This window comes from Ceratotherium simum, chromosome X (assembly GCF_057802395.1).
Source record: "Ceratotherium simum simum isolate JZ-2026a chromosome X, ASM5780239v1, whole genome shotgun sequence".
NCBI classification, from domain to species: Eukaryota; Metazoa; Chordata; class Mammalia; order Perissodactyla; family Rhinocerotidae; genus Ceratotherium; species Ceratotherium simum.
Genome location: NC_141940.1, coordinates 36,983,430 through 37,011,233, shown reverse-complemented (window position 1 = coordinate 37,011,233; position 27,804 = coordinate 36,983,430). Strand labels below are relative to the sequence as shown.

The following is a 27,804-nucleotide window of genomic DNA, read 5'->3' as shown; positions in this document are numbered from 1 at the left end:
AATTTTTACATGATAGTTATTTTATCCTGCGTGTGCAATGTGAGCCGTGTAAAATACAGACCACAGTATAATACCATCATTTTCTAGAAGGCAATTTAAGCAAGGTGTTTCCTCAGCCCAGAAAGTAGTTGCTTTTACAGTACAGTCTGGACATCCCTACTAGCCCTCCAGTGGGTCTGAGGGTCTGCCTCTTTTCCAATAACAGTGTTATATCCTTAGTTTCAAGCTAAACTAAGGATTTATTATATTAATTTTTTTCAATATTAAAAAAAACACACTCCTCATTGGAGTCTCTTCTTGGGTATTACCATCTACCCCATTCATTGTGGTGAGGTTTTCTGCAGACACAAGTAGGAATTCTGACCCACTGAAACTTGAAAACCAATAATAGGGAAACAAAACCAAATAATTTCAGCTAGTCTTTGCTTGTTTTGTATTTTAAATTTTTCACTTAAATTCCCTCTTTCTTTTTTCTCCTCTCATTCCCATTTTGTTCTCCCCAAAGACACACACATATCCAGCAAACATATATATTTTCTATTCATGCAATAAATCAAACTTATAATATTCAGAGGAATATTCAACCCTGAGCCTGTGGTTTCCATCTTCTAGTGTTACAATGCAAAGCCATTTCTAATCAAGTACCTATAGTTACTTCGAAGCCTAGAAGTGGTTCCCAAACCTGGCTGTCCATCAGAAATAGCTTGGGGCATTTGTTTGAAATGCAGTTTCCTGGGCTCCACTCCAGACCTGCTGAATCAAATCGTACTGTGGATGCAAAAGCTTACTACTTCTCTATAAGACCAACCTGAATCCATATCCTCCAGATAACTATGTCAAAGTATGATTATACTAATTGGTTAGTTTTGCTATATTAATGATTTAGTGCTGCTTATCACACCATCACTCTTCATGTCCTAGTCTGACTCGGGAGCCTTCATATCTATAATGCTAGGTAGCATCACCGATGTAAATTGTAATGTGATTTCAGAATGGTGTTAAAACATTTAGTAATCTATTTCACTTGACAAGATAAAATTATACCCTTGCCTAAAATTTATCTAGAAATGAAACTCAAATTTTTAAAAAATTCTCTGTGATATAATTAGAACTTTTTTTTTTCTGATTCATTAGTGCCTCCAAGCTTTGGATTTCTTGCACTCAAACCAAGTGATCCATAGAGACATAAAGAGTGACAATATTCTCCTTGGGATGGACGGCTCTGTTAAATTGAGTAGGTATTTTGGTTCAGATGGTGTTGGAGAGAGTATTGGGGAAATTTTGCTCTTTTACTGTCTATTTTGAGAAGATAATGGCTATTGAAAGTGATTGATTTGAAATCATTTAGAGCCCTGTTTGAAGTAAACAATTTTTCTAACACTGCGTTCCTGTAGATCATGACTAGATTTTGGGGGATTACTATTTCAGAATTTATAGTGACTTCCATCTGCTGGATGACAAATACCTAATTAGAAAACTGAAAGATTCTGTAAATTGCAGGGAACAGTAATAGGGAGGGAACTGGATTGAGGTCTAGTAAAAGTGACATCACATCAGTCAGTTATTTCAGACCCTTTTAAAATCAGGACCAGCTGAGAGATCAAGTTAACAAAAGGATATGAGCTAGGCAATTGTGGAAGCTCAGTGTCTAACAAAGGAAGGTACGGCCATGTCTGAAAGTGACCTATTGTAAAAGAAAAATAATTCGAGCTGATTTTAACTGACTTTTCTCTGCAGCTGATTTTGGGTTCTGCGCTCAGATCACCCCTGAGCAAAGTAAACGAAGCACTATGGTGGGAACTCCCTATTGGATGGCACCTGAGGTGGTGACTCGAAAAGCTTATGGTCCGAAAGTTGATATCTGGTCTCTGGGGATTATGGCAATCGAAATGGTGGAAGGTGAACCTCCTTACCTTAATGAAAATCCACTCAGGGTAAGTCCAAAGAAAACTCAGGTACTTCCTCCCCAGGAAAAGCAAAAGGCCAAATGTCACTTCGTGCCTTCACTAAAAATGGCCAGAATGGGCTCTTTCCTGTGACAAGTGACATGGAAGCACCAAGTTATAATTTTCAAAATCATTGTGAGTTATCTTCAGTTTATCTTAAGATGTCTCAATGGTTTTCTCAAATGCTTTGATATCAGTAATTCTAATGTCAGGGGTCTTTAAAATATTTCAGTATAGCTTTCTGCTGTTAAAAAACAGTGTAGCTTTTTTTTAAAGTAAGATGTGGGAAGAAAAGAGTACTTTTAATCACATGCCCTGGTTAAATGATCTATGTAGGAAACACTTGCTTTATAGTTATTTTAACAAAGTAAATAAATGCATTTCCAGAACAGCTATAATTTTTAAAATTAAATTTTGTTTCATTATCAGTAATGATTTGTTGAGCAACAACAGCTTGGTGGGTATTGAATGGAACACAAGATAGACACAGCGCCAGCCTGGTGAAATCACAAACTTAATTAGATTGTCAAGTAGAAAATGAATGGAAATAGTTTGTGTTGGGTAACTCAGTTTGCTACTGCAGAATCAGAGGTTTGATCCTTATGTGGTGTGGTTAGCTCTGCAAAGAGAAAAGCTCCACTTCATAGCCTAACACCACCATCTTTATTCAGAAATATGCTCTTGTTCGTAAGAAGAAAAAGCAAAGGAGGATGAAAAAAATGCTTGCTCAGCACAGAAGTGAGCCAGTGCCTTTTTCTTGTATATAACCTAAGGGTGAGCCAGAAGCTGTGTTGTGTATATAAAGGGCATAACACTATTGAAAAAAGGAGATATGCACTGATTCCAATTCTTCTCTCAAAACGCACGCAGAGTGCCGATGCCAAAGGCATCTTGCATACTGTTTGCATCATTACCACTAAGATTCTAAAATTGAATTTTACCCTTGGTATATAAAAATATTGTCCTTAGTAAATGGTTTAGTGTTTACACGTTAAGCTTATGAAATCCACAAGCTAAATATATGTGGCTTTCTATACATGTAAAGAAACCCACAAACTAATTGTCTAGTTGTTTTGGCAGTTGAACATTTTGTAATTGGGAGCTGCATTTCCCATATGGAAAGGGGGACAGCCTCCTCCTCGCCCCCTCCTAATTCCTCTCTGGTACTTGGCCTCTTGTCCTAGTCCCTGAACTGATTAGAAAACAACAGATAGGAGTGAAGGCTCTAATGAATGCTATGGGCTATTGCTCTTGTCTCGTGAAACAATCTGGAAGTGAGATATGCACATTGATTAGCTGCCTGCAGGGCTGAGTGGAAAAGAAGGGGCATTTTCCCACCGTTCCTGGGTCAGCCCTCCATGAATTTAATCAAGCCCACCCCTGACCTATGGACCAGCACATCAGGATAATTACATGGGCTTGCCCTTATTGTTTAACCACCTTTGCCCGTTAAAAATAGCAGAGAAAGAACACATCAGGCCTCTCGTTTCCATGGATTTCCTCCTCTTAAGTCTTTGGAGTTTGGAGGCACTAAACGGATTATAGCTATTTTGCTTTCTGCCTTCTAATGAGTAATTTACAACCTGAAAAATTTAAGGATTAAATAAATGGCTCTGTAAAGCAACTGGTCTCAGTAATGCATTTATTACCTTCTTCAGTTCCCCAATTACAATTGATCGCTCTTGAGCCAGGCTGTTAATTGTTAGAAAAAAGGAAACAAGTTTTAATCTTTATAGGCATCTTCTAGCCTGGGATTAGAACTCATAATTAACAGCTTGTCTCTTAGAATCCACAGCCTTGTATCTAAACAAGTACTAAACAAGCAGATTAACAAGCCACCAGGTTCAGGAAGCCTACATTAAGTCTATAACAAAAAGACCTGTCAGAAAGACCACCCTGTTGAATTCCACTGATAAGGATTGACTCTAACTTTGCTCATTACTCTCTGTGTGTGATCGACCTCCAATGAATCAACCAACAAGTCCATATTGAGCCAGCCCTCTATGTCTCTGCTAGGCACCATGAGTACTATTTTAGTTTTGATTTTAAATATGTTGTCCTTGTATTCTCTTAAAGCAAACACAATGCCTCAGGCTATATGCCCTTGTTTAGGATTTGAAAAATGTAGTCACTGAAACCATGGAGAGATTGGGGAAAAAAAGATATGTAACGTGAGCTTGAAGGAAGCCAGTGTTTTCTTGGATCCTGGTGACCAGGCCATATGTGGGGAAATAGAAAAACCGCAGAGCTTCAGGAGAGATATAAAAGAGAACTAGGTTTGTCGTCCTTTCTTTAATATCGTTCCAATACTGCCACTCATCCACCACTTTAGGTTTTAAGGAGGAGAGAAGGAAATAAGTGGAAGGAAGACAGAATGGTAGAGTAGAGGGTGGCATGTTGATGTGAAAAAAAATTTGGTCTGTGTAGTCAGGCAAATCTGGATGTGTCCTGGCTCCACAACCTACAAGCTCTGTGACCTTCAGCAAGTCATTTAAAATCTTTATAAGCCTGTTTTCTTTGTGTAAAATGAGGATAATATCTATCTTTCAAAGTTAGTGTGAAAACTAAATAAATAATGCATGTAAATTACCTAACAGTGTCTAGCTCATTGTAGGAAATATATATAGAGAGAGACATTTATATATGAATAGAAAAGTGAAAAACGAATGAGAAAGGATTCTTAGAGTGCTTTTCACCCATTCATGAAGGCAGATTAGATTCCCCACTTCCCCAAGAACTTTCCCTCCACACTCGCTATACTCCCATCCCCGTAAGAAAGTGGAGAGTTCTGCACAGTTCCATAGGAATTACCATGAACAGGTAACACTGAACAGGAGAGGTTAAAGGTGAAGTCTGGGGCTATACTTCTGAAAGTTGTTTGCATTTCACTGTGGCTTTTTTATGTCTTTGTTGTGTCACTTACAACTGAGCAAACCCCCTATGAATATTGCCTGTTTAACATATCATTGATGCCAGGAATTAGCTGCTTTTTCCCCCTAGTTATAAAGTGGTTGGGATTTTTTTAATGTAAAGTGCTCTGTACTAATTGACCTAATTTGCTCATAAAATGCCTTTTAAAGGTCAGAGAGTTATTAACTGTACTGATGTTATGAGGTTGGTACCCTTCCAGAGACAGAGAGGAGACAAGCTTCTTACCGTCCCCCACTGCCTGAAGTCTTTGCCCTCAATATAATTGGCCTTGGACATGTTGTTCTGTGACCCGTGGACATATTTAGTGCAGTCTCCAATAATAAAGTGCTTTGTTATTTCTGTTTGCCAAAGTGACTGGGGTTAAAATAGAACTTGCCTTGTGGATATGCAAATTAGATGTTGGTGTTCTGCTCATCTCCCCAACATTTTGTTAATTGAAGATATGTGTGTGTGTGTGTGTGTGTGAGGAAGACTAGCCCTGAGCTAACATCCGATGCCAATCCTCCTCTTTTCTTTTTTTTTTTGCTGGGGAAGACTGGCCCTGGGCTAACATCTGTGCCCATCTTCCTCTACTTTATATGGGACACTGCCACAGCATGGCTTGACAAACGGTGCATCGGTCCACGCCCAGGATCCAAACCTGCAAACCCTGAGCCGCCAAAGCGGAGCTCTCAAACCTAACCGCTATGCCACCGGGCCGGGCTAGAAGATATATTTTTTAAAACCTGTGATTATAATAACCTGATTCTAAATAAGGAGCCACAATCATTTCCATAAAACAAATCTTTGGTTTGTTTTTTTCTCAGAACCAAGAGTGCCTTTTATTAATATTTCATTCACACATAATGAGGCTGTTCTTGTCAGTGGATTTTGATGGAATTGGGTGTTTGTGAAATGTCTCAATGATATCCAGTTGAGGTCCCCATGGACCTTGTGGGTGGAGCCCTTTTTTATGTGTAAGTTTCCAAGCCATTAGCCTACCTGAAATGAACTTGAAGTGTTCTCTTTCTGCCCTTGCTTTAAGCATCTGTGAAACCGTATCAAACATTGGATCTTTGGAAGATAGTTATTGGTATCAGTAAGAGACCTCTGAATGCTAAAAACAGTGTATAGTATGTGAAGCACGGATCCTATACAGTGGTTCTCCTCCTTGGTTGAGCACTGGAATCACCTGTGGAGCTTTAAGAACCAATGATGTCAGGTTCCCACACCAAGGAGTAGACCAAATACAAAGCTCTGTGGCAAGCCCTTTCTAGAACCCTGTCTAGACTCAAAAACAGTTCTTCATCAGCCCTCTTTAAGCATGGTTGTTCAGCCGGAAGACACTATCATTCTTCCCGCATTTCTCCATTTCATCTAAAAAAATATCATGAATAACTCTGTCAAAGCCTTGTTGAAATCCTGACACACTCTGGCACTCTGTGATTTAGTGTTGCTGGACATTCCCAGTCCAGCAACACTATCAGAAAAGAAATGACATTAGTTGAGCATATACCTCCATGAAATATCATTTTCATTTTCAGTTTTGCTTCTCCTGAAAATGGAGTTCATCCTTCAAATGTGCTAGCTGCTGAGTACATAGCACATATTGGTGATAGTAAAGCCATCAGTCTGACTATTCCTGATTAGGAGTACATTACTTGTATGGCTGCAGAGAAAGGAGGGCAGAAATCTAAAATCAGACTGTTGTCTACACTAGGAGGCTCCCTACTCCCGCTTTCTCTTCACTTAAAACACTACACAAATGTTAGTTATTCTTATTTTTTATTATAGAACCAGGGAAATTCTGGTTAGTTTGTATATCTAGAGAAGCGAGTTAAGCAGAAGAAGAGAATCTGCAGCAACTACAAAACAGCAACTAAGGGCCAAAGAGCTTCTAGCTTCCTCCAACCACTGGAACCTGTGTTGTGGATTGGAATGTCTGGGTTTGATGGCGCGTGCTCATTTGGAATTAAAGTCAGACATAAACTTCCTGAGCACCAGAGAAGCAAGCATACTTTGCTAGCACTCAGTCAATATTGTTTTGAATGTATTTCAGGAAGAGCTGGGAGCATTCCCTTCTTTTTCTGTAAGCCACTGTGGCTCAGGAAAGTTTATTGATGGTTTGTTGACCCTCCTACTTTGAGGGCAAGCCTATGCCTAAAAGGAGGGGCCGGTTGGGATAACTGCAACTAAAATAATTATAGAACAGTAACAGGGTTTCTTATTAATCAGAAAAAAATATTCCCTGTCAAAAGATAGACAGCTCTTAAGAATCATTTGTTGTCAGGAATTTAGCATAGAAAAATGGGACCTAGCCATAGAAAAGCTGCAAGTCTCATTTAGATTGTAATTCAGAAGCAGACAGCTCAAGATGGTGAGTTATGACCCAGAAGACAGCCAAGGGAGAAACTGATTGCACAGCAAACTAAAATCTGAGACTCTGACCAGGTGAAGAGAAGGGAAAGAAAGATTAAAAACATGGTGACCAGGGACCTGCTGTTGGCTAAGACTGATATTCCCTTGTCCTACTATTGTCTTATCCTTCCTCAGTGTCCTTAAAGCATGGCTTGGGAATAAGCCATGGATGCATATGCCTACTCCCCTAATAGGTACCAGACCTATAACTAAGTAAAGTCCCTTGAAATCAGTTCATTCTAAACAGACGAATCATGGAGTGTGGTGATGGGCATGTGTCCACTGAAATGCCCACTCACATATTTTATCCTATGACTTTTTAAATCTGTGTTTGCTAATGAAAAATGACTTCACCAAGAAATTTAGGGTTTTCTTGATAATTAAGATCATTTCTACCTTTGTCATCATTTTGACATATACTTTTTCAAACCTGGTTGCAACATTATTTTAGAAGATCCTTTGCATTCTGATAAAAGGAAACTGATATGCCTTACATAAGCCTCTTAGCAGAGAAAGGTAACTTGATTAAGGCAATCTTAGCTCTGTAGTGGGAGAGCGGGAAGTGCTAACATTACCCCAAGAACCAGGCTGACATTTTGCTGCAGCTTCTTTCTCTCTTCCTCTCTTTCTGTCTTTCTTTCTTCTCCCCGCCTCGTCCTCCCATTTTTTTTTTGTAAAGAACCGCCCCAGTGCTTAGATGGCAAAATTCATCAGCACTTTCATCTAGGAGTGGCCAATGAATGTGAGAGGACTAGACAAGGAGCTGTCCAGTGTCTCTACCAGCTGTATACATTATGTGAATTGAAGAGTGTATTCCCAAGTTTGCCAGTCAAGAACTCCATGACCTTGTATAGGTTACTTTTCGCTGAGCCTCCATCTCCTTATCACTTCAAACAAGTGGAATTTCACTAGATTATTGGTTACCAGTGGACTCCACAAAGCCCTAGAATTCCATGGAGTTCCCGAGGCTTGAAGGGCCCAAGGGAAAGGTCACATGCTCTTGACTCCACCAGAACAGTTCCTCTTTAATTTGTTTTCTATATTGGGCTTTCACATGACATGACATGACATTTACTTAAATAAAAGGGGAAACTCATGCATCTGTTACTCTGATTCTGTGTTCTTAGGCTGTAGATTGGCTACAGCTTTCCCTGACTGCCAGAAGGGCCATGGTTTGAGTGTGTGTTGTGATCTTCAGAAAGCAGCTCAGAAGCATCTCTCTCATCACCTCCTGACTAAATCTGTATCCCATAGAGTGGAACAATCCCTCTTTTCCTACTAAGTAAAGACATTTGATCATGACGTGAAGCATGCTATGTCTGGGACTGCGCAACCCCAATCTAGCAGGAATCTCAGGGAGAAGCCAGGGAGGAGCACTGCAGAGATAAAGCTGCTGCAAGGACCATGGTCTACACTCTGGGGTGTGATGGGAAAAATTGTTATTGTATCCAGAGCTGTTAAGCTGATGAACTGTATATAAAATAGAAGTTGAAACCAGTTTATGTGAGCAATAATTCATGTCTCACACATCACATCACAATCTAGCTGTTTTGATCTTAATATCATAATTTGGAAAAGCCTAAAAGAATCAGGGAGTTAGTCCCTTCTTACTCTAATATTCTGAAATGAGATATGAACAAATGTATACTGTTAAATGATACTTTGGAACTAGAAATTAGGTGTGTGGTGAGGAGAAAATGGGAGGTGAGGAAGATGATATACCAAATATAGACAACGTTTTGAGTTTTGTGTGAAAAGGACCAGAGAAATGGGACAGTAGCAGAATGGGACCTAGGATCAGGTCCCCTTGATCTCCCTGATCTTTTAGACTTTATCTTCATTTCTCTTCCTCTGCATTCTACCAACCACCTTCTCTCCCCATTGTCCTTTGGTCTCTGTCTTTGCCATACATTCTCCTGCTCCCTCTGCTTCTCACAGCTTTTCTTCTCTACCTCCTGCTCCATTTTGCCTTCCTTCCTTTTCTAGCTCTATCCCTACTCCCACTCCCATTTCCAAATCCCCTGTGGTCCTAAACCTTAGGTGCTGCTTGGACTGCCCAGGGTTGCTTCCTGAGCACACGTAGCCTGCTCCATGTTTCTTGACAAGCCCTATTAATTCTGAGAGATTAGAATGAGCACATACGTTGTCAGAGTCATCTGGTCTTTATTTTCTGGCAGTGGCCAGTCCTTTATGCTTGAAAGGAGCACTGTAAAGCTCGACCAACACCTAATCAGTCAGTAGTACCTAATCACCTTTTACCATCAACCTATAAGGGGATAGATCTATAGTAGATTCATTTTAAATGACTTTTTAAGGATTAAAAAACAACAACAAAGCCCACCCCCCATAATTTGGTGACAGATGAGAGCTACTATGCAAGACAAGTAGGGAGCTAAATTGCACCACATTATTTATTCAGTTATCACACTGGACTGATGGGTTGAATAAGTCAAAGTGTGGAATAAAACGTTAGTTATAATATAGTAATTTCTTTTTGCAGATTTGACCCCACTTACTTTCTTCTTAGAAGGAAAGAAATGTCACGGCCTTTCATGAAATCCATAAACACATCAGAGGCAGCAATACACTCTGGCCTTTAACCTCTGAAATCCCAGGGCACAAGTAAACTAGGTCATAAGGTGTCAAGTCACTTGTTGCCAAATCTCTCTCATAAAACACTCAAAGGTAGCTGAAAATTCTAAAATGAGAAAGGAACCAGGACATCAGTAGGTTGCAGGCAACAACCAGAGTACAAGCTTCTTATAAACTCTCAACATATATATGGACACTGGGGAATACAGTGTGAAACCCTCTAACTGGGTACCTGCCCTTTGTTCCCTATTTCCAAGCAAGTGGAAAATGATTGACCTCAAGAGGGTCCATTTTCTCTGTAGAGGTAGAGGTGGAGTTGCTCATGCTCAGTGTGCCTTATTTCTTGAAGAGTCCTTGTCTGTCTCTGCTATGAGGATTCCTCCCTCAGAGACGGGGACAGTGTGAAGTGGTATTGTGCAGTGGCCAGGAGCGTGGACTCTGGACTCACACTCCCTGGATTCAAATATTGACTCCCTCATTGCTAGTTGTGTGATATTGGACACGTTATTATATTAACCTCACAGGCCTCAGTTTCTTCATCTGTCAATTGGGGATCATAATCGAGTCTACTTCAGGGGGTTGTTATACGGATTAAGTGAGCTAATAGTAATCAGTCAATAAATGTTAGCTATTAATACTTCCCATGGACATAGTATTTATACAGATATTGAGATACAGATGAATAGCCCTCTTGGTCTTACAGTTCAGTTACATTGTATGTTAGATTTTTATGGGCTCAGCTGGGAGCCTGTTCACCATGTATAACACAATTTCCATGGGAAAATGTATTTTGAGTCCCAAATATTCAACTTAGAAAGAAATGTTTGTACCACACCCTATCCTCTTTGTAAAGTGAGTCTTTATATCAGTTCTGGGGCCTCACATGGTGACTAACACGTTTCCATGTAAGTCCCCTGGTTTGTTTTCTAACATCTTAATCTAAATTTTATAAACTGTTATAATGAACTGAAGTCACAAACTGAAGCTTTTTAATTAAATGGTTAGTCCTGTTGCAAAACTGCCTTAATGAAAATTTATTGGGTACATATGGATTGTTTTGGGACCTCTAGAGAAATGTGGTAACTTCTGAGATGACTGCTTTGATCTTTTTTAACGGAGGAAATTGCCAATAAGTTAAATTATTCCTTCAACTGGGTAAAGTAGTTTTCTCTGAGTACTTAGGTAAATTTAGTTGCACGTCAGGGTCAGTGAAAACTGTGATGTTTATGTGTTATTGCCAAGAGATTTAGAGTTATTATTAAGAATTCCAGAACATCAGAAACTTCTAGTTAATATGTATCTGACAATGAAGAGAGCCACGGCTTTTTGGCCAAAGGTTGTCTTTCTAACATTATAAATAAGGTCAGTAGGTCATAGGGCCTATATTGCCTCACCTTGGGATTAAACAGACCTTGCTTAATGATGTAGCAAAAGATTAATCAAGAGCACCTTCTCTGTTCAAGATCAGTCAAAGAAGACTAAGTTTCTGAACTATGTTTCAAGTTCCAGAGAGCACTTGTTCTCTCCCCTTCCTCTCTGGGTTTGCCCACAGCAGATTACCGTGTTGTGGTCATCTTTTTCCAGTTTTCCCTCCCTTTGATGGCATCTCCTTATGTACGCTGCTCATGGAGCTCTCTTCTTTCTCCCACACTGAGGATTGAGTAGTCCAAAGTTACCACATGTCAGGCCTGTTCAACTCTGAAAAGGTGCTTTTGTCGTTCTCTGTGTATCTTCTTAGATGTCTAATAGTTTACTTTAGGTTCTGAGCTTTAATAATTTATATATTAAAGTCTGTTATTTTCCCAGCTCAGTTAAATTTATTTATACATTTTTGCTCTCATTTCATTCAGCAAGAGAAACATTTATTGAGCACCTATTTTGAGCTAGTTGCCATAAAATTCAGAGATGATGATAACACAATTCCTACTTGCACAGTCCAGGAAAGCAGGCCTATAAACAAGTAACAAGTATTCATAATACAATGTGAAAATAGACATATGAACAAAGGGCTGTTGTAGCTTAAAGGAGGGAATGGCTAACTCTATCTGCAGGGTGACCAACTATCCTGGTTTGCTTGGCATTGAGGGACACAGTACCTTCAGTACTAAAACCCAGGACAATCCCCAGAAAACCAAGGTGGTTAGTCACCATATCTATTTAGGAGAGATGGAAAAGACTTTATTTTTATTTATTTATTTTTTTGTGAAGAGGACTAGCCCTGAGCTAACATCTGATGCCAACCCTCCCCTTTTTTCTTGAGGAAGATTGGCCCTGAGCTAACATCCGTGGCCATCTGCCTCTACTTTATATGGGACGCCGCCACAGCATGGCTTAACAAGTGGTGCATCGGTGTGCACCCGGGATCCGAACCGGCGAACCCCGGGCCGCCGCAGTGGAGCGCACACACTTAACCACTTGTGTCACCGGGCCAGCCCCAAGAGAAGACTTTAAAGAGGAAGTGCCATTTGAAATAGAGCTTAAAAGGCAAGTAGAAGTTCACTAGGCACTTAAGGGAAATGAGGATAGCATTTTAGGCAGATGTGAAAGAGCATTTCTTATTATGGGAATGGTGAAGAAATTGGTGTGAATAGTATGTGAGCTTTGGCCAATGTGTGTACGTATGTGGGTGGGTGGCAGAAGAAGGGCTCTAGAGTGAGAAGAGAACAGATGAAGACTAGAAAGGTAGGCAGGGGCCAAATCATGGAGGACCTTATATGCCATGCTAAGGAATCTTTACTATTTCCTGTGGATCAGTGGTTTTCAAATGATGATAGTAATCCCTTGGTTCAAATGAAACCTTGCTTGGAAGCATGAGTAAATAGAGACAGAAGAAATATTTCTCTGATTGAAACAGATATGTGTGGGTGCAGGGTCCTAGAATCTCTACACGTATCTCCCTCTCCCACATCTTTTCCCTCTTCGCTGCTCTTGCAGGGAACTTTGGGCAGTACAGTTTGAAAACCACATCCATGGAGCGTAGGGAACCACTAACATTTTTTAAGCAGAAAAATGGATGACATGATGAGATCTCTGATGAGACAGATTGTTAGGGAGGATAGACTGAAGAATAAAAAGGCTTGAGTAAGGAAAAACAATTAGGAGGCTATTTTAACAGTCTGAGAGAAGCTCAACCTTAAGCAGAGACCATGGGGGTAGAGACAAGTAGATAGGTATGAAAGACATTTCTAAAGGTTGCATTAACAGGAGCTAGTAGACTGATTATAGTAAGAATGGGAGGAGGGAAAGGTTGCTGGATGAGGAAGGAAGAGAACTCAAGGATAATTCTGTGGTTTCTCACTTAAGAAGCAACCAACTATAAAGGAAATCTCTAGTCTAATTTCTAATAGCCAGCTCATTTTCCTTGAGTTTTCATTAACTCAGATGAAACCAAAATGTGATCACTCATGCCTGGATCTATTTTCCTCAATCTTTCTTCATCTGAGACTTGACTTTGCTAGTAAAACCCTTTTTGCTGTGATCATTGTATTGGCTACAACTGTGTTTGTCTCTCATTGGCGGGGCAGTGGGTAGCAATTTTTTTTTTACGAATCTTTTTACAAATTTCTTACACGCAAGATATCTTCCAAAAGTTCATTTTTAAGTTATTTGGAACTCAGAGTGCATTTTCCCATAGAAGTGGCATTATGCATAGCAAGTAGGTCCCCAGGCCAGTCCACAAGGGCCATTTTAGCCCATAATATAACTGAAAGTGTGGATTTTCATAATGGAAATTAGTTGGAAATAATACTGATGCAATTAAAATGAAAACAATAGTTGAAAAAAATCATGTGGGTTTTTGTTTCCCACAAGGGCTAGTACTTGATGAAAAGCAAGTTTAATCTGAGGAAGACAAAGAGAAATAGATGAGGATTTCTGTGTAAGTTGGATGGCACAGCTTTTTAAATTTATTTTTTAAATAATCTTTTGGAGGGTTTTTTAAAATAATAAAAACAATTGTGTTCATTGTGGAAAATTTGGAAAATTGAAAAAAAAAGTTTTAAAAATTAAGTCGCCAATAATCCTACCACCCAGAGAGAACCACTGTTAACATGTCGATGTGTTTCTTTTCAACCTTTTTCTTCGTACATGTATTTTTAAATCAGTCCAATGATATTAACTATAGTGCATCCACACGATAAACTATTATTCACTCCTTAAAATGATATTTATGAAGAATTTTTAAAAACATCAAACAATATTTATGATATAGTGTTGAGTAACAGGCAGCCTTGCATTTGATACCTACATTAGGGACGAGGGCGTGTAAGCAGATCAGCACTAATCAACCAGGCAGGAGTCGTCTGTTAGGCTACCAACCAAGACCCTCCACCCTCAGTCCCACTCCCCCCCAACAAAAACCACAGCCATTCTTTTTGTACAAATTCAGAAGAGGACATATTCACTCTTTGAAGTGCTGTACAGGTTCATAGCACTGGCTCCTTATTACTTCTGATTCTCCTTCAAATTACAGGGCTTCCTTCTCCCTTGCTGCGCTGTATCACTAGCACTACTCAGGCTTTACAACTATAAATAAGGTCATTTTTTTGATTCATAAATGGAATGGAAAGAGGGGCATGCATTTCCACAAGTAATTAGGCATGGATTGAAGAGAGGTGAGAAGGCCTTGGGTAGAGATATATGTGTACTTGTGAGGAACAAGATTATATGGAGTAGAATGTATTGTGCTAAGAATGGGGAAAGAAAACTGAGAAAATGAAACAGTATAGCTTGCAGAGAGACCTAGGGAGAGTGGAAAGGGAAAGAGATGTGTTTGTTTAGGACTGTGCTTGGCTTCAGAGCAGAAAAAAGCATGCAAAGGACAGAGAGTTTGGTGGAATTGTGGCCAGCTGAAATAAAAGAGTTTTAGGAGGAGGCAACAAACGTAATTTGCAGTAACCAATTTTCTTTTTTCTTTTTTTGGGTGAGGAAGATTAGCCCTGAGCTAACATCCATTGCCAATCTTCCTCTTTTTGCTGAGGAAGATTAGCCCTGAGTAACATCTGTGCCCATCTTCCTCTACTTTGTATGTGGGATGCTGCCACAGCATGGCTTGATGAGTAGTGCGTAGATCCACACCCAGGATCCGAACCTGCGAACCCTGGGCCGCCGAAGCAGAGTGCACAGACTTAACCACTACGCCACCAGGCTGGCCTCACAGTAACCAATTTTCTTTTAATAAGGGAACAAAGATGACTTGTGAGGACAGGTGCTTCAAGTGCTAATCATCCAAGAACTAAAAACACTCTTTGAACTTAATTTAATCTATCTGCTATGATTGTGCATCATTTGATTTTAGCCCACTTGATGATTTCCTAAAAGCAGTTTATGCATTCCTTTTCTATACTATCTCCTTTTAGAAAAGACTAGGTTTGCCACTGACTTGTATTTTGGCATCAAATTCCTAATAGCTGCCACCTGCGTTTGCTGTTCATCAACAAAGGAACTGAAAATTAGAAAGGAGTGAAGAGTGGGGGAAAGGAAGGTGTTGGTTTGTAGGGGGAGTGTTATTTACATGTGGGTATTTTAATGTACTGGGGAAAAAAACAGAAAATTTCATCGCACTGTAGAAACTTGGCATTTTAATTCTCACCTATCACTGTGCAAAAGAATCCCCCTCTCTGGGATTCTGTGGTTCTCATATTTGGTGTACTTATGATGTACAGATTCTGAGTTATTAAGTGGGCCGCAAGTCCTTGGCCAGTGGTTCTCAATGTCGGCTGTAAATTGGAATCTTCTAGGGAGCTTAAAAAATATGATGCCTGGGTTCCATCTCCAGATATTTTTATTTAATTGGTTTGGGGATGAGAACTGGGCATGGGGAGCTTTTAAATCTCCTCAGGTGATTCTCATGTGCAGACAGGTCTGGAACCTCTTTAGCCCATTCCTTAATTACCTGGGTGGATTAAACCAGTTCTCAAAGCGTAGTGGAAGCAGCAGCTTTAGCATCAAGAGGGAACTTGTTAGAACGCAAAATCTCAGGCTCCTCTCCAGCTTTACTGAATCAGAAACTGAGAGTGGCACAGGAATCTGTGTTTTAACAAGCCCTCTAGGCGATTCTGGTGCATGCTGTAGGTTGATAGCCACTGTGTTAAACAGTCCTTCCTAACCCTTTCTAAAGTACATCCGTGGAGGTTTCTGGAAAGGAGAGATGTCCTCACCAGCTGATGAAAACTGGCCTGGGAAAAGACTTTGATAGAAATACTTTTAATAGTAATATTAGGGGCCATGGTGGGAAAGGGGATGGTAATTTCCTGCAAAGCCCAAGCAAGTTCAGAAGGGAGCATGTCTTCATAATAGTTAGAGAATTGGTCACATAGGCAGGCATAACCCTGGTGGCAGTACCTGCAGGAAAACTCCTACTTATCCTTCAAGATCCCGTTCAAGTGCAAACCTCCTCTGCGAAGCTTTCCCTGAGCTCTGGTGTAAATTGCTTCCTCGTATTTACTTAGCACTCGCTATGGTCCTCTATTAGCTCTTGTCTCACTGTATTGTAGCTATCTATAAGTCTCTCTCCCTCACTAAATTGTGTGATCTTTGAAAGCAGGACATTCTGTTATTCATCTTTGGATCTCCAATGACTAATATGATACCCGATACATACGTAATGCTCTAGAATTGTTTGCTTAGAGGAGACATGAAGAATGGCCAGCTTTTTTGGCTCTGAAGAGCCTTTGAAAGATGGGTTTACCTTTGTGGATTAATCATGATCCTGGGTCCGACTCTCTGCCTTGAAGGCTAGGGCCCTTGATTCTGTCAGCACACCATAAATTGACGTCTCTCAGTGGTGGCCTTACACAACAAAGATCTCAGAGATGTATTAGCAACTTATTAGTTTACAGTAGGATACAGGATTGTCAGGTTCCAGGACTTCTAATGTCAACTTTTCTCATATTTTCTCTTATTATAGGTAGACCTTCATGGGAAATCTAATTAAAATCTATAGGGATACATCTGTCACAGGACAAAAGTACTTGAGTCATTGGGCCCCACAGGTTACCATCCGGGCACTGCCATCTTCTGGTTCTTTGTACTTCTCTAATTCTGTAATATAATCTATTCATCCCTGGTCTGCTCACAAATGTTCTTCAAACAAGAGAAACACTTAGTAAATTACAATCACTTTTGCAACTCTGCCTTCTGGAGGTTATACTCAGGTCAACATGATTGGATGTATGTGTGTTCCCCAACTCTTTAGAGTCACAGATTCACAGGCAATCCCTTGGTTTAATTTCCTAGGTGGTTAATTACACATTCTTTATATATGGATTTTTACTAGCTTAACTCTTAGAAGACAACCTTATAGCCTTATTTTCAAGTTTTTTTGGGGAGAGCACCTCACTGTCACCTCAGTTACTGCCCAGAGTAATAATTTCTAAATGTTATAGAAACTTTGAAATATGTCCGTGTTATTCTCTAAAATGGAATTTTTCAGACCCAGAGTATAAACCAGAAGAAACTAGATTTGTGCCTTCTGTGCTAACCCACAATCCTAATATGTATGTACTGAATCGATTTTTCTATTTTTTTCTATAGGCATTATATCTGATAGCCACTAATGGAACCCCAGAGCTCCAGAATCCTGAAAGACTCTCGGCTGTATTCCGTGACTTTTTAAATCGCTGTCTTGAGATGGATGTGGATAGGCGAGGATCTGCCAAGGAGCTTTTGCAGGTGAAAATAAAATAGGACAATTACAAATAGTCATTATATTGAGCTTTTCCACCTCAGTGTGTGAGAGCAACAGAGCTCTGTCAAGAAATGTCTAGTTAAAGTTAGGCTATAACCGTTTGATTTTAGACCACAGGCACATAAGTATAGGCTGCATCTAATACATGATTCCTTGGCATGTTGCCTTTCTTCTGAAAAGTTGGCAGTTTAATCTATAAATCTCTTTTGTTCTTCCTGGAGTCTTATTTTGCAAGGAAAAAAAACAATGTGAACCTCTGGTGTTGCTGTTTTGTTCTAAACTTTACTTGTGCCCCTGGATGTTGTATGCAGGTGCTCTTGGCTGGAGGTAATTCTCTACATAACTATGCAATTATTTCCGTGGCATTTGCTACTCTAATGCTTTACTGGTCAAAGCCCCTTTGCTTGTGATGCCAAATGGCAGGCACCTGCTTGCCTGGGTGAGTACCATCCAGTGGTGAGTGCCTCTGTAACCATTTGTCCTTTTCATGGCTCTCAGGGATTAGTATATATGGTGATAATTAGTACGTATTATGTACCAGATTCTTTACACACATTATCTCATTTAATTCTTACAACAGTTCTGTAGGGTAGGTGCTATTATCCGATGTTACAGATGTAGAAATTGAGGCTTATATAGCTATTGAGTTGGAGAACTGGGATTTGAGCCCTGTATTGTCTGCCTTTCTACCACACAAGCCAATTTAGAGAAAAAGATGTGTTAATATTGATAAAGTAACACATACCTAAGATTATTCATATAGCTTCACTGCTGGGGACTGTTTTTTGCGGACATGCATCAAGCTCTGTAACATCCAAGAACAATGACTGCTTGTTCTCTCTGTGACTTTGAACACATAATCCAGTTAAATAAAAGGTGCAATACTTGGTTGTACAGAGTGTTAACCACAGGTTCAGTCTGTTCTAGGCAAAAAAATAAATCTGTTCCCGTTGTTCCTGAACTCCCTCCAGAGACAGAGAGCCACACCCAGGCAAAAAATATCCCACCCCAACCCAAATCACATCTGGGATAAACGGATTTGGAGGAATCGAGGAGGCTACACCTTCTGTTTTCTGCTACCTGTGAGCATTTCACAGGCTGTCATAGGGCCCTAAAATGTCAAATCTAGAATCACCCTTTATTAATCCTCTAGTTAATCCAATCTCAAATTACAGATGAAAACCCTGAACTTTTGAGTGCTTCCACATCTTTTCACCCATCCCACCACCACACATATACATCCTGATACACATTCCAAGGATGAGTGAAGATATAGATTGTCTTAATGTAGCTATACAGTTACATACATAATTGAATCAGTTATCTAGTTAATTCCTTCCCCAACAATACTTTTATCTGAACCAGTCAGATAACTGATACAAAACTATATTTTGAGTGTAAATTGAATTTTTTTTGCATCTATTCATTTTATACATGTTAGCAATAAGCTGTATATTGCCTAAAGTCCATGTAACTTCCTTCTCGGACTCTAGCCTATTGTTGCCCATTTTAGAGGTTAGAAAGAAGAGAGATGCATGACACTCACACCACTGGAATCCTTGAGAAAAGGCACAGGTCTTGAGTATTTGTGAGCCTTTCTATATGGCCAAAGTCAATTCTGTGTCCATCAATTCTATTTGTAAGGCTTAAGTGCAGTGGGTGATACAAACCTGTTAAAGGCATGATTCCTACTCTCCGGAAGTTTGTAGTCTCCTTAAGTACATGAAAAAATAATGCAAGCTTGTTTAGAGACTCATTTAAACCAAGTGACTGATCAAACAGTAAATGTCTTGGTCGATTAGAGAAACACTTCTATAGGCTATGACAATCAGAAAATGCGAACAGGAAGGAGTTCTGCTGGGCCTTGAAGGACAGATCAGTGTTAGATAGGTTGAGGAAAAAGGGGGAAGGAATTTCAGATGGAAGGGTTATAGTGTGACCAAAGGCATAAAGGCAAGGTTTTAAGGGAACAGAAAATAGAAAGTATAGCTGAAGTAAAGAGTTCAAGTAAGGAAGCTGCAGGAGATAGGACCGTAGAGGCCCTTGAATACCAGGCTAAAGAGTTGGGGCTGTAGGCAGTGGGGAAACACTGAAGATATCTGAGGAAACACATGATAAAAGCTTTGTTGAGCAAGATCAATCTGGTGGTGTGCAATAAGAATTAGCAACAGGAACAAATGGAGGCAGGAAGGTCAAGGGAGAGTTATTGTTATAGTTTAGGATTAAGTTGATTAAGCCTGAACTAGGGAAGGCAAGAGATAATTGTAGGAGGCATTGAGAAGAAAGTACTTGGTAGTTGATTGCATGTAGAACATAAGGGAGAAAAAAACAAGTGACTTGAGAATATCAAACCAATGGTAGCATTCAGTAAAAGCAAAAGTGATAGAGGATAATACAATGGTTAACATTTCTTTGCCTCTATGTAGCCTACAGGAAACTGTCACTTACCTTACCTCATTTAAGCATGGTAATAAACAGAGGGAAGGATTGAACCTAAGTGCCCTGACTTCAAAGCCCCTGTAGCTTACGCCACACAAGAGTAACCTGTTTGGGAGACTTTCACATACATTTTTAAATGTTTAATTTAAGGTAACAGAAGGACATTCAAAAGGAAATATCTAGCAGGCAATTGGAGAAATAGGACCAGAATTTAGGGAAGAGATCAGGTCATACACTATAGGTTTAGGCATATCCCCATAAAGCTGATGAGAGGTTGAAACCACGACAGGAAATGAGCTCTCAAAGGAATTAAATTAGAAGAAGACTATGAGAGCCAAGTTCTGATATGTGGGAGGTGGCAGGTGGGAGGAGGAAGTGAAACCAGGGAAGAAGATGGAGAGGAAGTAGTCAGTGAGCATGCATGTGGAAGAGAACCAAGACAGTAGAATGCCACAGCCCCACAAAGAGGAAAACATTTCCAAGAAGGAAGGGATATTCACTTGTATTAGGTACTGCAGAGGCACCAAAAGAGAAATGGTGGAGGCGTAGTATTGAGTTTAGCAGTTAGGAAGCCATTGATTTCAGGGTCAAGGTCTTTAGTGGTCAACCAAAGATGCTTTTTCAAGCATGAGGGCTGCTCCAGATAAATTCACCAGATTAAGAAAATCAGAAAGTTAGGCTGTTGCAAACACAGTGGGATTTTACAAGACCCCTACTCTGAGTTGCTAGCTCTGCCAGTCAGCTTCCAGAGGATTTCATGACACTGAAGGTCAAAAACATCTGAAGGACAAAAGCTGGCACCATTTTAAATAAAATGATGTTTAATTGGATGCTCGAAATACATTTTAATGAAAAAAGGGCTGCTTGAAAATGTAAAGTAATATACTTGTTGGAGGAAAGAATTCTAGTAATTCCTCTTTTTTTTTCCTTTTGCAGCATCCATTTTTAAAATTAGCCAAGCCTCTCTCCAGCCTGACTCCTCTGATTATCGCTGCAAAGGAAGCAATTAAGAACAGCAGCCGTTAGGACTGCAAGCCTTACCCCACACCATCTCCCTCATGAGTAAGACTGAAATAAAACTCTGCTGCAGGAAAGATGGAAGAAAAGACAGTCAAATGGGGTGGGAGTTCTTTAACTTTCAAATGAATAGAAACTTCTTATAAGCCTTTTTCCTATTCCCTCAGATTATGTAATTTATTTGTAAGCCTGAATCGCAGCCCAAACAGGGCAGCAATGTCGAAGTGGCCGTAAAGTGGTCACTTCCACCGTGAAGCGAAAGAGCCAGTAGTGAATCCCCTCATTTTGTGCATTCACTTTGACGAAAAAGGTTTCTCAAAGATGCACACTCCCTCTTCATAGTGTTGTATTTGTTTTTAAGTTAGAGAGTAGTCCCTCTTGCATTCAAACCTCCTTCAAAACTCCTTACCCAATGTGATGTTTTTCACTTGCATTGTCATTAGATGTCCAGACAAAAGATGTCAAAACTTTTTTAAAAAAAGAAAGCAAAAAGACAAAAACAAAACAAAAACAAAACAAACAAACAAAAAAACCCCAGAGCAAGTACTGTGTAAACATGTGGAAGTCCATGCCCTAATAGAGTTGCAATTTTTTATTCTTCTTCTATAGTGGTGGCTTGGTTTGTGTACCTGTTTTTCTGCATTTGTATTGGAAAAAGTTTCTTTCAAGACATTTTCCAAAACCAGAGAGGAATATATGTGTTCAGGAAGGGCTTTTAAAACCTGTATATCTAAACAAAGCTCAAATGGTGAAATCTTGTCACATTTTCACTATGATGCTTAAAAGGTAGTTGATTTATCATTTATATAAGCCAGATTGTTTGTCTTCATGATACCTGAAAAGGATACACCGAAACTGTGGCACTCCTGTTGGGTGAGTCCACGTCTGGAACCTAGAAAAATCTGACGGGAGAAACCATACTTAAACAAAGATGGGACTTTCTCTGAGAGCCAAAAGGAAAACAAGTGTGCAATACTGAAATCCTTGTTGGGCAGTAAGTAAACAAAGAGAAAGATACCTAATTTAATCTTCTCTTGTGCTTGTGGAACATATGCAATGTAAAATAGGCACATCAGGAGGAAACAGACCCCTTACCCCACATTTGCTTATGATAAAAAATATTTAATTTGACGATTTATGGCATTTTAAAAATTAAAAAACAAGATCTGGAGAACAGAGATATTGTACGCATTCAATTCTCTAAGAAATAGGAGGTCAGTGAAAACCACATCCCAATCAACATTTGGCTCTAAATATTTGTTCCCCTTTTCCTTATGTATCACCAATTTCTGTTTCAGGATACGGTATGTTCATACTTTTAATCCTTTGGGCTTTTGAATTTCAAAAACATGTTCATAAAGATCTGGAAGTTCTCGAGTGAAAATAATTCAGGTTTGCAATCATATATTCCAAGAAATATTAGTCCAACTGAATTCCTTTTATGGCTTGGAAAAAAAATATGAAAATTTGACTATTTCACCAAGTATCTGTTTATTAAAAATTCAACAGTTGGCACTTCCGGACTCTTCTGAGAGTAGAAAAATATTCTAGAGGGTGTCTGCGTAGAAAAGAATATGCTCCTCTTTCGAGTGTATTGTCAGTTTTACAAATTCTGCAAAGTTGTTTCTCTGAGCCTTTGAAAAGCTAACAATTTCTGCTGTAGAAGGCTTCTTGATTTGTAGTGTATCAAGAATCTGAATCTACTAACCATATAGTGCACGTGTTTATGTTTGGGAGATAACATCACTGGTGGATTTCCTATTTTCCTATTGTTTTCTTTGACTATAAAATTGGGGAGGAGCTTGACCCCCCAGAAAGTGTCCAAACTTGAATAAAACAACAAATATGAAAAGAAAATCAAATGGTAATATTAATTTGAAGCATACTCTGTTATACTTTGCAAAAAGGTGGCTGGGCCTGAAATTTTTAATGCCACGCTGTTCTAATGAGAGAGAGAGAGAGAGGCCTTAGTTTTTATTTTATTTAAAATGAAGGGGTTTTTTTCAATTTTTTATTCGTAGTGCCAGGGAATTCAATAAAATAATACCTGGGATATGAATAGAATTAGTACATTGATAACTATGCCTTGCCAGTGGAGAGAGCCCCTAACCTGGTTGGGAAGACCTAGTTGTCAATTAGTATCCCTTATATGTCATAAAGGCCATTTTTGGTGGGGGGAGACCTGGAGCAGTGATCCTTCAGATCACTGTAGGCAGAGAAATGGCTGCTCTTTTATGCTTTCAATTCAGCATATCAATGAGGAGCCACGTACTTCTTCACCACACCCCGTTGTATCAAGATTTTATGATAATATATCCCAGTAGGCTTTATTCTTAGAAATTTATATCTATGTAAGTTTTAAAATGAGAACAGCTTCTAAAGACCCTTCCCCGTGTTAGAGAGTTATGTATATTTCTAATAAGTATTAGAGAGAAGCTGTTTCTCCTGCCAAAATGATGCTGAAGGATTCACATTTGGTACACTTGAACAACTTGGACTCCAGATGGTTAATAGTTTATTCCTTTTCCCTGAATTTCTTTTAGCTTATCTTGACATAGGTGAGTCTATCCAGATCTTTAAATTTGCTAATGTGCCCTGAGATAATGAGGGCACATCACCGAATGTTGATTCCAAAATGTCCTGAGATAGGGATAGGGCAGTGGGAAAGTCAGGGAAGGGTGAGAAGCACAGTTGAGATTATTTATTTAAGAAAGAAAAGAACATTAATGTTGTAGCAAGGATCCGGTGCGTTGTCATAATCCCATGAGGATTTTTGGATGACACAATCTCCTCAAATCAGTCATCATGTTGGGTAATGACTTCATTCTTGCTGATCTCGTATATGTCTCATTGTAAATATTTGTGTGTCCATGTTCCATTTTGGCTACTGGATGGCCAAGTCATGTAAGAAGATTTAACTCAAGTATTTATTATTTAATTATGTTCTTCAGATTTCTTTCAGGCTTGTGAATTGCACCTCAATGTTTGAGTTTAACCACCTGATCCCCACATCTATCCCTCCCCTGTGAAGCACATTCCATTGCTAAAGGAAAAAGAAATATGAAATTGCTTCCTATCGTCTGTATAACTGTTTTGATAGTTTGAGATGTTTGTCTATAAAGGATATTTCTCAGCTCAAAGATTGTGTAAATAATTATTATATTCCTTTGCTCAATGGGTTGTTTATTTCTAATGAGGCTGCCAGTTCTCAGAATCTATAAAATCACTTTTAAATAACATAAACAGGGATTACAACTATGTAAAAATAAGTGTGCATATGGACAAAGACTGGGAACACAGATAATTGAAATTGGTTGTGTTAGGGTGGTAGGATTATGCAAAATTTTTTTCTTTTTAAAATTTTCTTTGATATTGTTATAATATTGCTTTATAGTAAATAAACATCAGAAAGGGGACTATAGAAACATAGAAAAGATGCCAGAAGCAGAAGCCTTCTGGCCAGAGCCCAGAGCATGCAGGGCACAGATATTGCTAGTTAAAATTTTTCCGTAGGCTTTATATTTGCCTGGGTGCTGAGGTTGGCGCACGCTCGGGTATGGCACGTGCTTTCTTAGGGGACTATTATCTATAAGTTAAAGCTAGGGAGATGTTGCCGTTAGAACTCCAAACACATCCTTCTGCTTTACAACTGGCTGCCCTCTGCTTTGATATGGCATCGAGATTTCTGTTTTGGTTTACTTTAGATTTGAGGGGTGACATTTGATTAGCCCCCTTGATAACATCTGTTTCAGGTATCGCCTTTCTGGATCATTTTAGCAGATTTTCAGGTTGGATTTAGGAAGAACAGAAGGATAAAATCCCCAGCTCCCACCATTTCCTTGTCCAACAGGATATTGTATCATTCAGGTAGGATTCTTCTTTTAATGACCAGTAGGCAAGTCCCATTGATTTCAATACAAATTGTGACTTGCACTTAAAAGCTGACTATGAAAACATTAAGGCAAATATTTAGAACTGCCTTTACCTGTTGGCATTCAGTCACAGTCCTATTAGCTTTGGCTTGAGATGGCCTCCATGTGCTTTCTGTACTGCCTGATTATAGGTTGTATGCAGTAACTACTGTCATTTTTAAAGAGAAAAAGGGAGACTATCTACCAAAAGAGAGGAATTTCCTTCTAACTCACCAAAGAAATTTTAGGTGAGGACTTTTATAATGAGATAGTGGCTTCAGATGTTACTCGGTTTCACCAAGAGCAGACCTTATACCTAGAGAACCCACAGGCATTTCACTGGCCATTCGCAGCATAAAAATACTCATGGGAGTCTTAACCCTGCCAGCCCCAGTTGAATCTCGTGGTGGTTTTCTGAGCTACTTGCAGTTAATATTCAGTTAAACAAAGGCATGGCCAGTGATGCAAGCTTCTCCCAGTCTCTGAGCAGGAAGACTTAAATTCAGCATTTGTATATTGACAGTCTAATAGGCCTTGGATTTTGAGTGAACTTAACACACAACTCTGAACATATATTTGCATGTGGATTGGGAAGGAAATAAATGGGACCTTGGAAATAATGAAAATATTTTTCCTAAGAAAGAATTTTTCATACGAGATTTGTTTCTGATGTAATCTTTCTGTTGGTTAGCTTTAATTTTTTCACTCCTTTTCTGATCCCACACTCCTTTAGTGACCAAATGAATATAACCCAACTCCTCATGCATTGGGAATGTCTGTTTAACATTAAACAATATCTAACTGAATCTGCCAATGCGGGAACTAAGATATCACCTCCATGTGCACACTTTTGTGTACTATAATACAACAAGTAGTATTTACTGTCACGTAATATAGTCAAACTTGTTAGATAAACTTATAGAAGCTGGCTAGTGCCATCAGAGTCTCCTTTGGAAGCTGCCATCAAGTGGATGCTATCCCATAATACCAGCAGTAAGGTAGGTACCCTGTTCACCTGATTTGGTACCTAAGAGGAAATCAACAGCAATTTCAGAGAATCAGTCAGGAGTAGTGGAAGGAGTACATACGAGCCTAGGAGTAAGGAGACGTAGATTCTAATATAGGCTCTGTTACTAACTTACTGTGTGACCTTCAGCAAGTCACTTAACCTTTTCATGGCTGTTTCCTCATGTGTAAAAAAAGGATATTGGACTAGATGATCTCCAAGGTGTTTCCAAAAGCTCTAACTTTCTATGGTACTATACGTTGTGTTGCAAATTCAACCTGCTAAAGTGATGGCGAATATCACATGCTTAAGCCTGGGTCTCTTATGTTACAGTTAAACAGTAGAACTATGTAAGATGTTGGAGGAAAAACTCAAGTAAATCAAGTTAATAATACTGGGGAATGTTGATAAAATTTGTGGCAGCCTTCCAATTCCTTCACAGTTTTTTTGTTTTGTTTTGTTTTTGTTTTAATGTCCTTTTTCTATTGAGTGTTCCCAGTTGTCATTTTCCATATACTGTGTATGTAAAGTCTGGTTTTCATTAAGCTGTGGCCAGTATTTGCTACTAGAACGGAAATACACTGTCATACTTGCTAGAATAGAACTATACTTGGGCCTCTCCTTTCCTATGAAGCAGTGCTGGGCTTTATAGAGTTTACTTTTTAAATGGCACAAAATGGCAGAACCCATACAATTTAATAGCTGGGACTACTAAGAGTGGACCTAAGCACTTGAAGAGAACAAAATGAAAAAAGTAATTACATGCTATTAGCACTAAGGAGTTTTGACAAATCCACTTGTTGAGAACCAAAGATAGCATTTCTGATGACAACTCTCACAGTGATTGGCCAGTTGTATGAGTATGCTGCTGGAAAGAGGGTAAACTGGAAGTTAGTGGACAGTCCCAATGCCCTGCCTACAGCAAAGTGCCAACCAGCCCTGAGTGCAAAATACAAGTTCAATGTGCGTGCTTATGTGTGGTGTGCTTTATGGACCCGCATATGCTATATTCATTAGTGATGATAAGACCTTTCACAGAATCCTGTGACAATTGGTGGGTTGAGTTTTAAATCTCAGTACATCAGCCAGGAGGAGCCAGGTCACAGGATACTGATGTCTACTGGGATTATACTCATAATATCCAGACAAAACAAGTTGAGGAGGATCTACATTTTCATTGTTTATCAGAATTGTATCTCATTTGGCTGTGCATTACTTTTGTTAAAATGTGTTATCTGTAAACCCATGTGTAGTGAAATTTTTCTGTAACTTTGGATTAAAGATATTTATGGTCTTTTCATTTGTTTGATTTTTAATTAAGTTATTTCTTTTGTAGACCTGCTGATGGTACGGTTCCATCCTTCTGACCTCAGCATCCAATCTTTTTAAGGACTTTTGTTTCCAATATTGTTATTTTAAATTGTGGTTGAAGCAATAGAAAATTGAAATATGGATTGTGCATGACTGTGTCTTGAGTGTAAAAATATTGCAGTTTGAAACTTGGACCTAAAGTATTGCAAATAAAAATGACAAACATCAATCAGCTGGTGCTTCTCTCTTCTGTCACCTTCTCACCCACACCCTTGGTATTGGCCGTTTACCTACTTCACAGGTTGGAGTGTAGCACTCTCTCATAGGTATCAAGGCAGGGCAATTCCCAGCCTTGTGAGCAATACAGCAAATGTCCTGCAGATTCTACCACTGAAGAACTCATACCCGGAGTCTCCATCTGGTTTTCACATGGAATAGCTCAGAGAGGCGAATGTGCATACCGAATGCAGGGCAAAAGCCTGGAGGATCCAAGAGGTAGATGAAGGAAAACTGCCAAAAGAAATCATATGTAATAAGTAATTTGTTTCTACTCATTTTTCTGCTTGG

The 27,804-nt window shown here is 39.3% G+C and overlaps 1 protein-coding gene across 11 annotated transcripts in view; it reads left to right on the top strand.

Annotated features, from left to right (window-relative positions):
- Window positions 1-27,466, top strand: part of PAK3 (p21 (RAC1) activated kinase 3) — a 260,691-nt gene extending 233,225 nt beyond the window's left edge. For all 11 annotated transcript variants that reach the window (XM_087427736.1, XM_014795348.2, XM_087427734.1 and 8 more), the window contains 4 exons: window positions 1,135-1,234; window positions 1,738-1,934; window positions 17,400-17,537; window positions 20,929-27,466. In XM_087427736.1, coding sequence (XP_087283862.1) covers window positions 1,135-1,234; window positions 1,738-1,934; window positions 17,400-17,537; window positions 20,929-21,018 — 525 coding nt within the window. In that variant the 3' untranslated portion in view covers window positions 21,019-27,466. The remainder of the gene's footprint in view (window positions 1-1,134; window positions 1,235-1,737; window positions 1,935-17,399; window positions 17,538-20,928) is intronic.
- The last annotated feature ends 338 nt before the right edge of the window (window positions 27,467-27,804 follow it).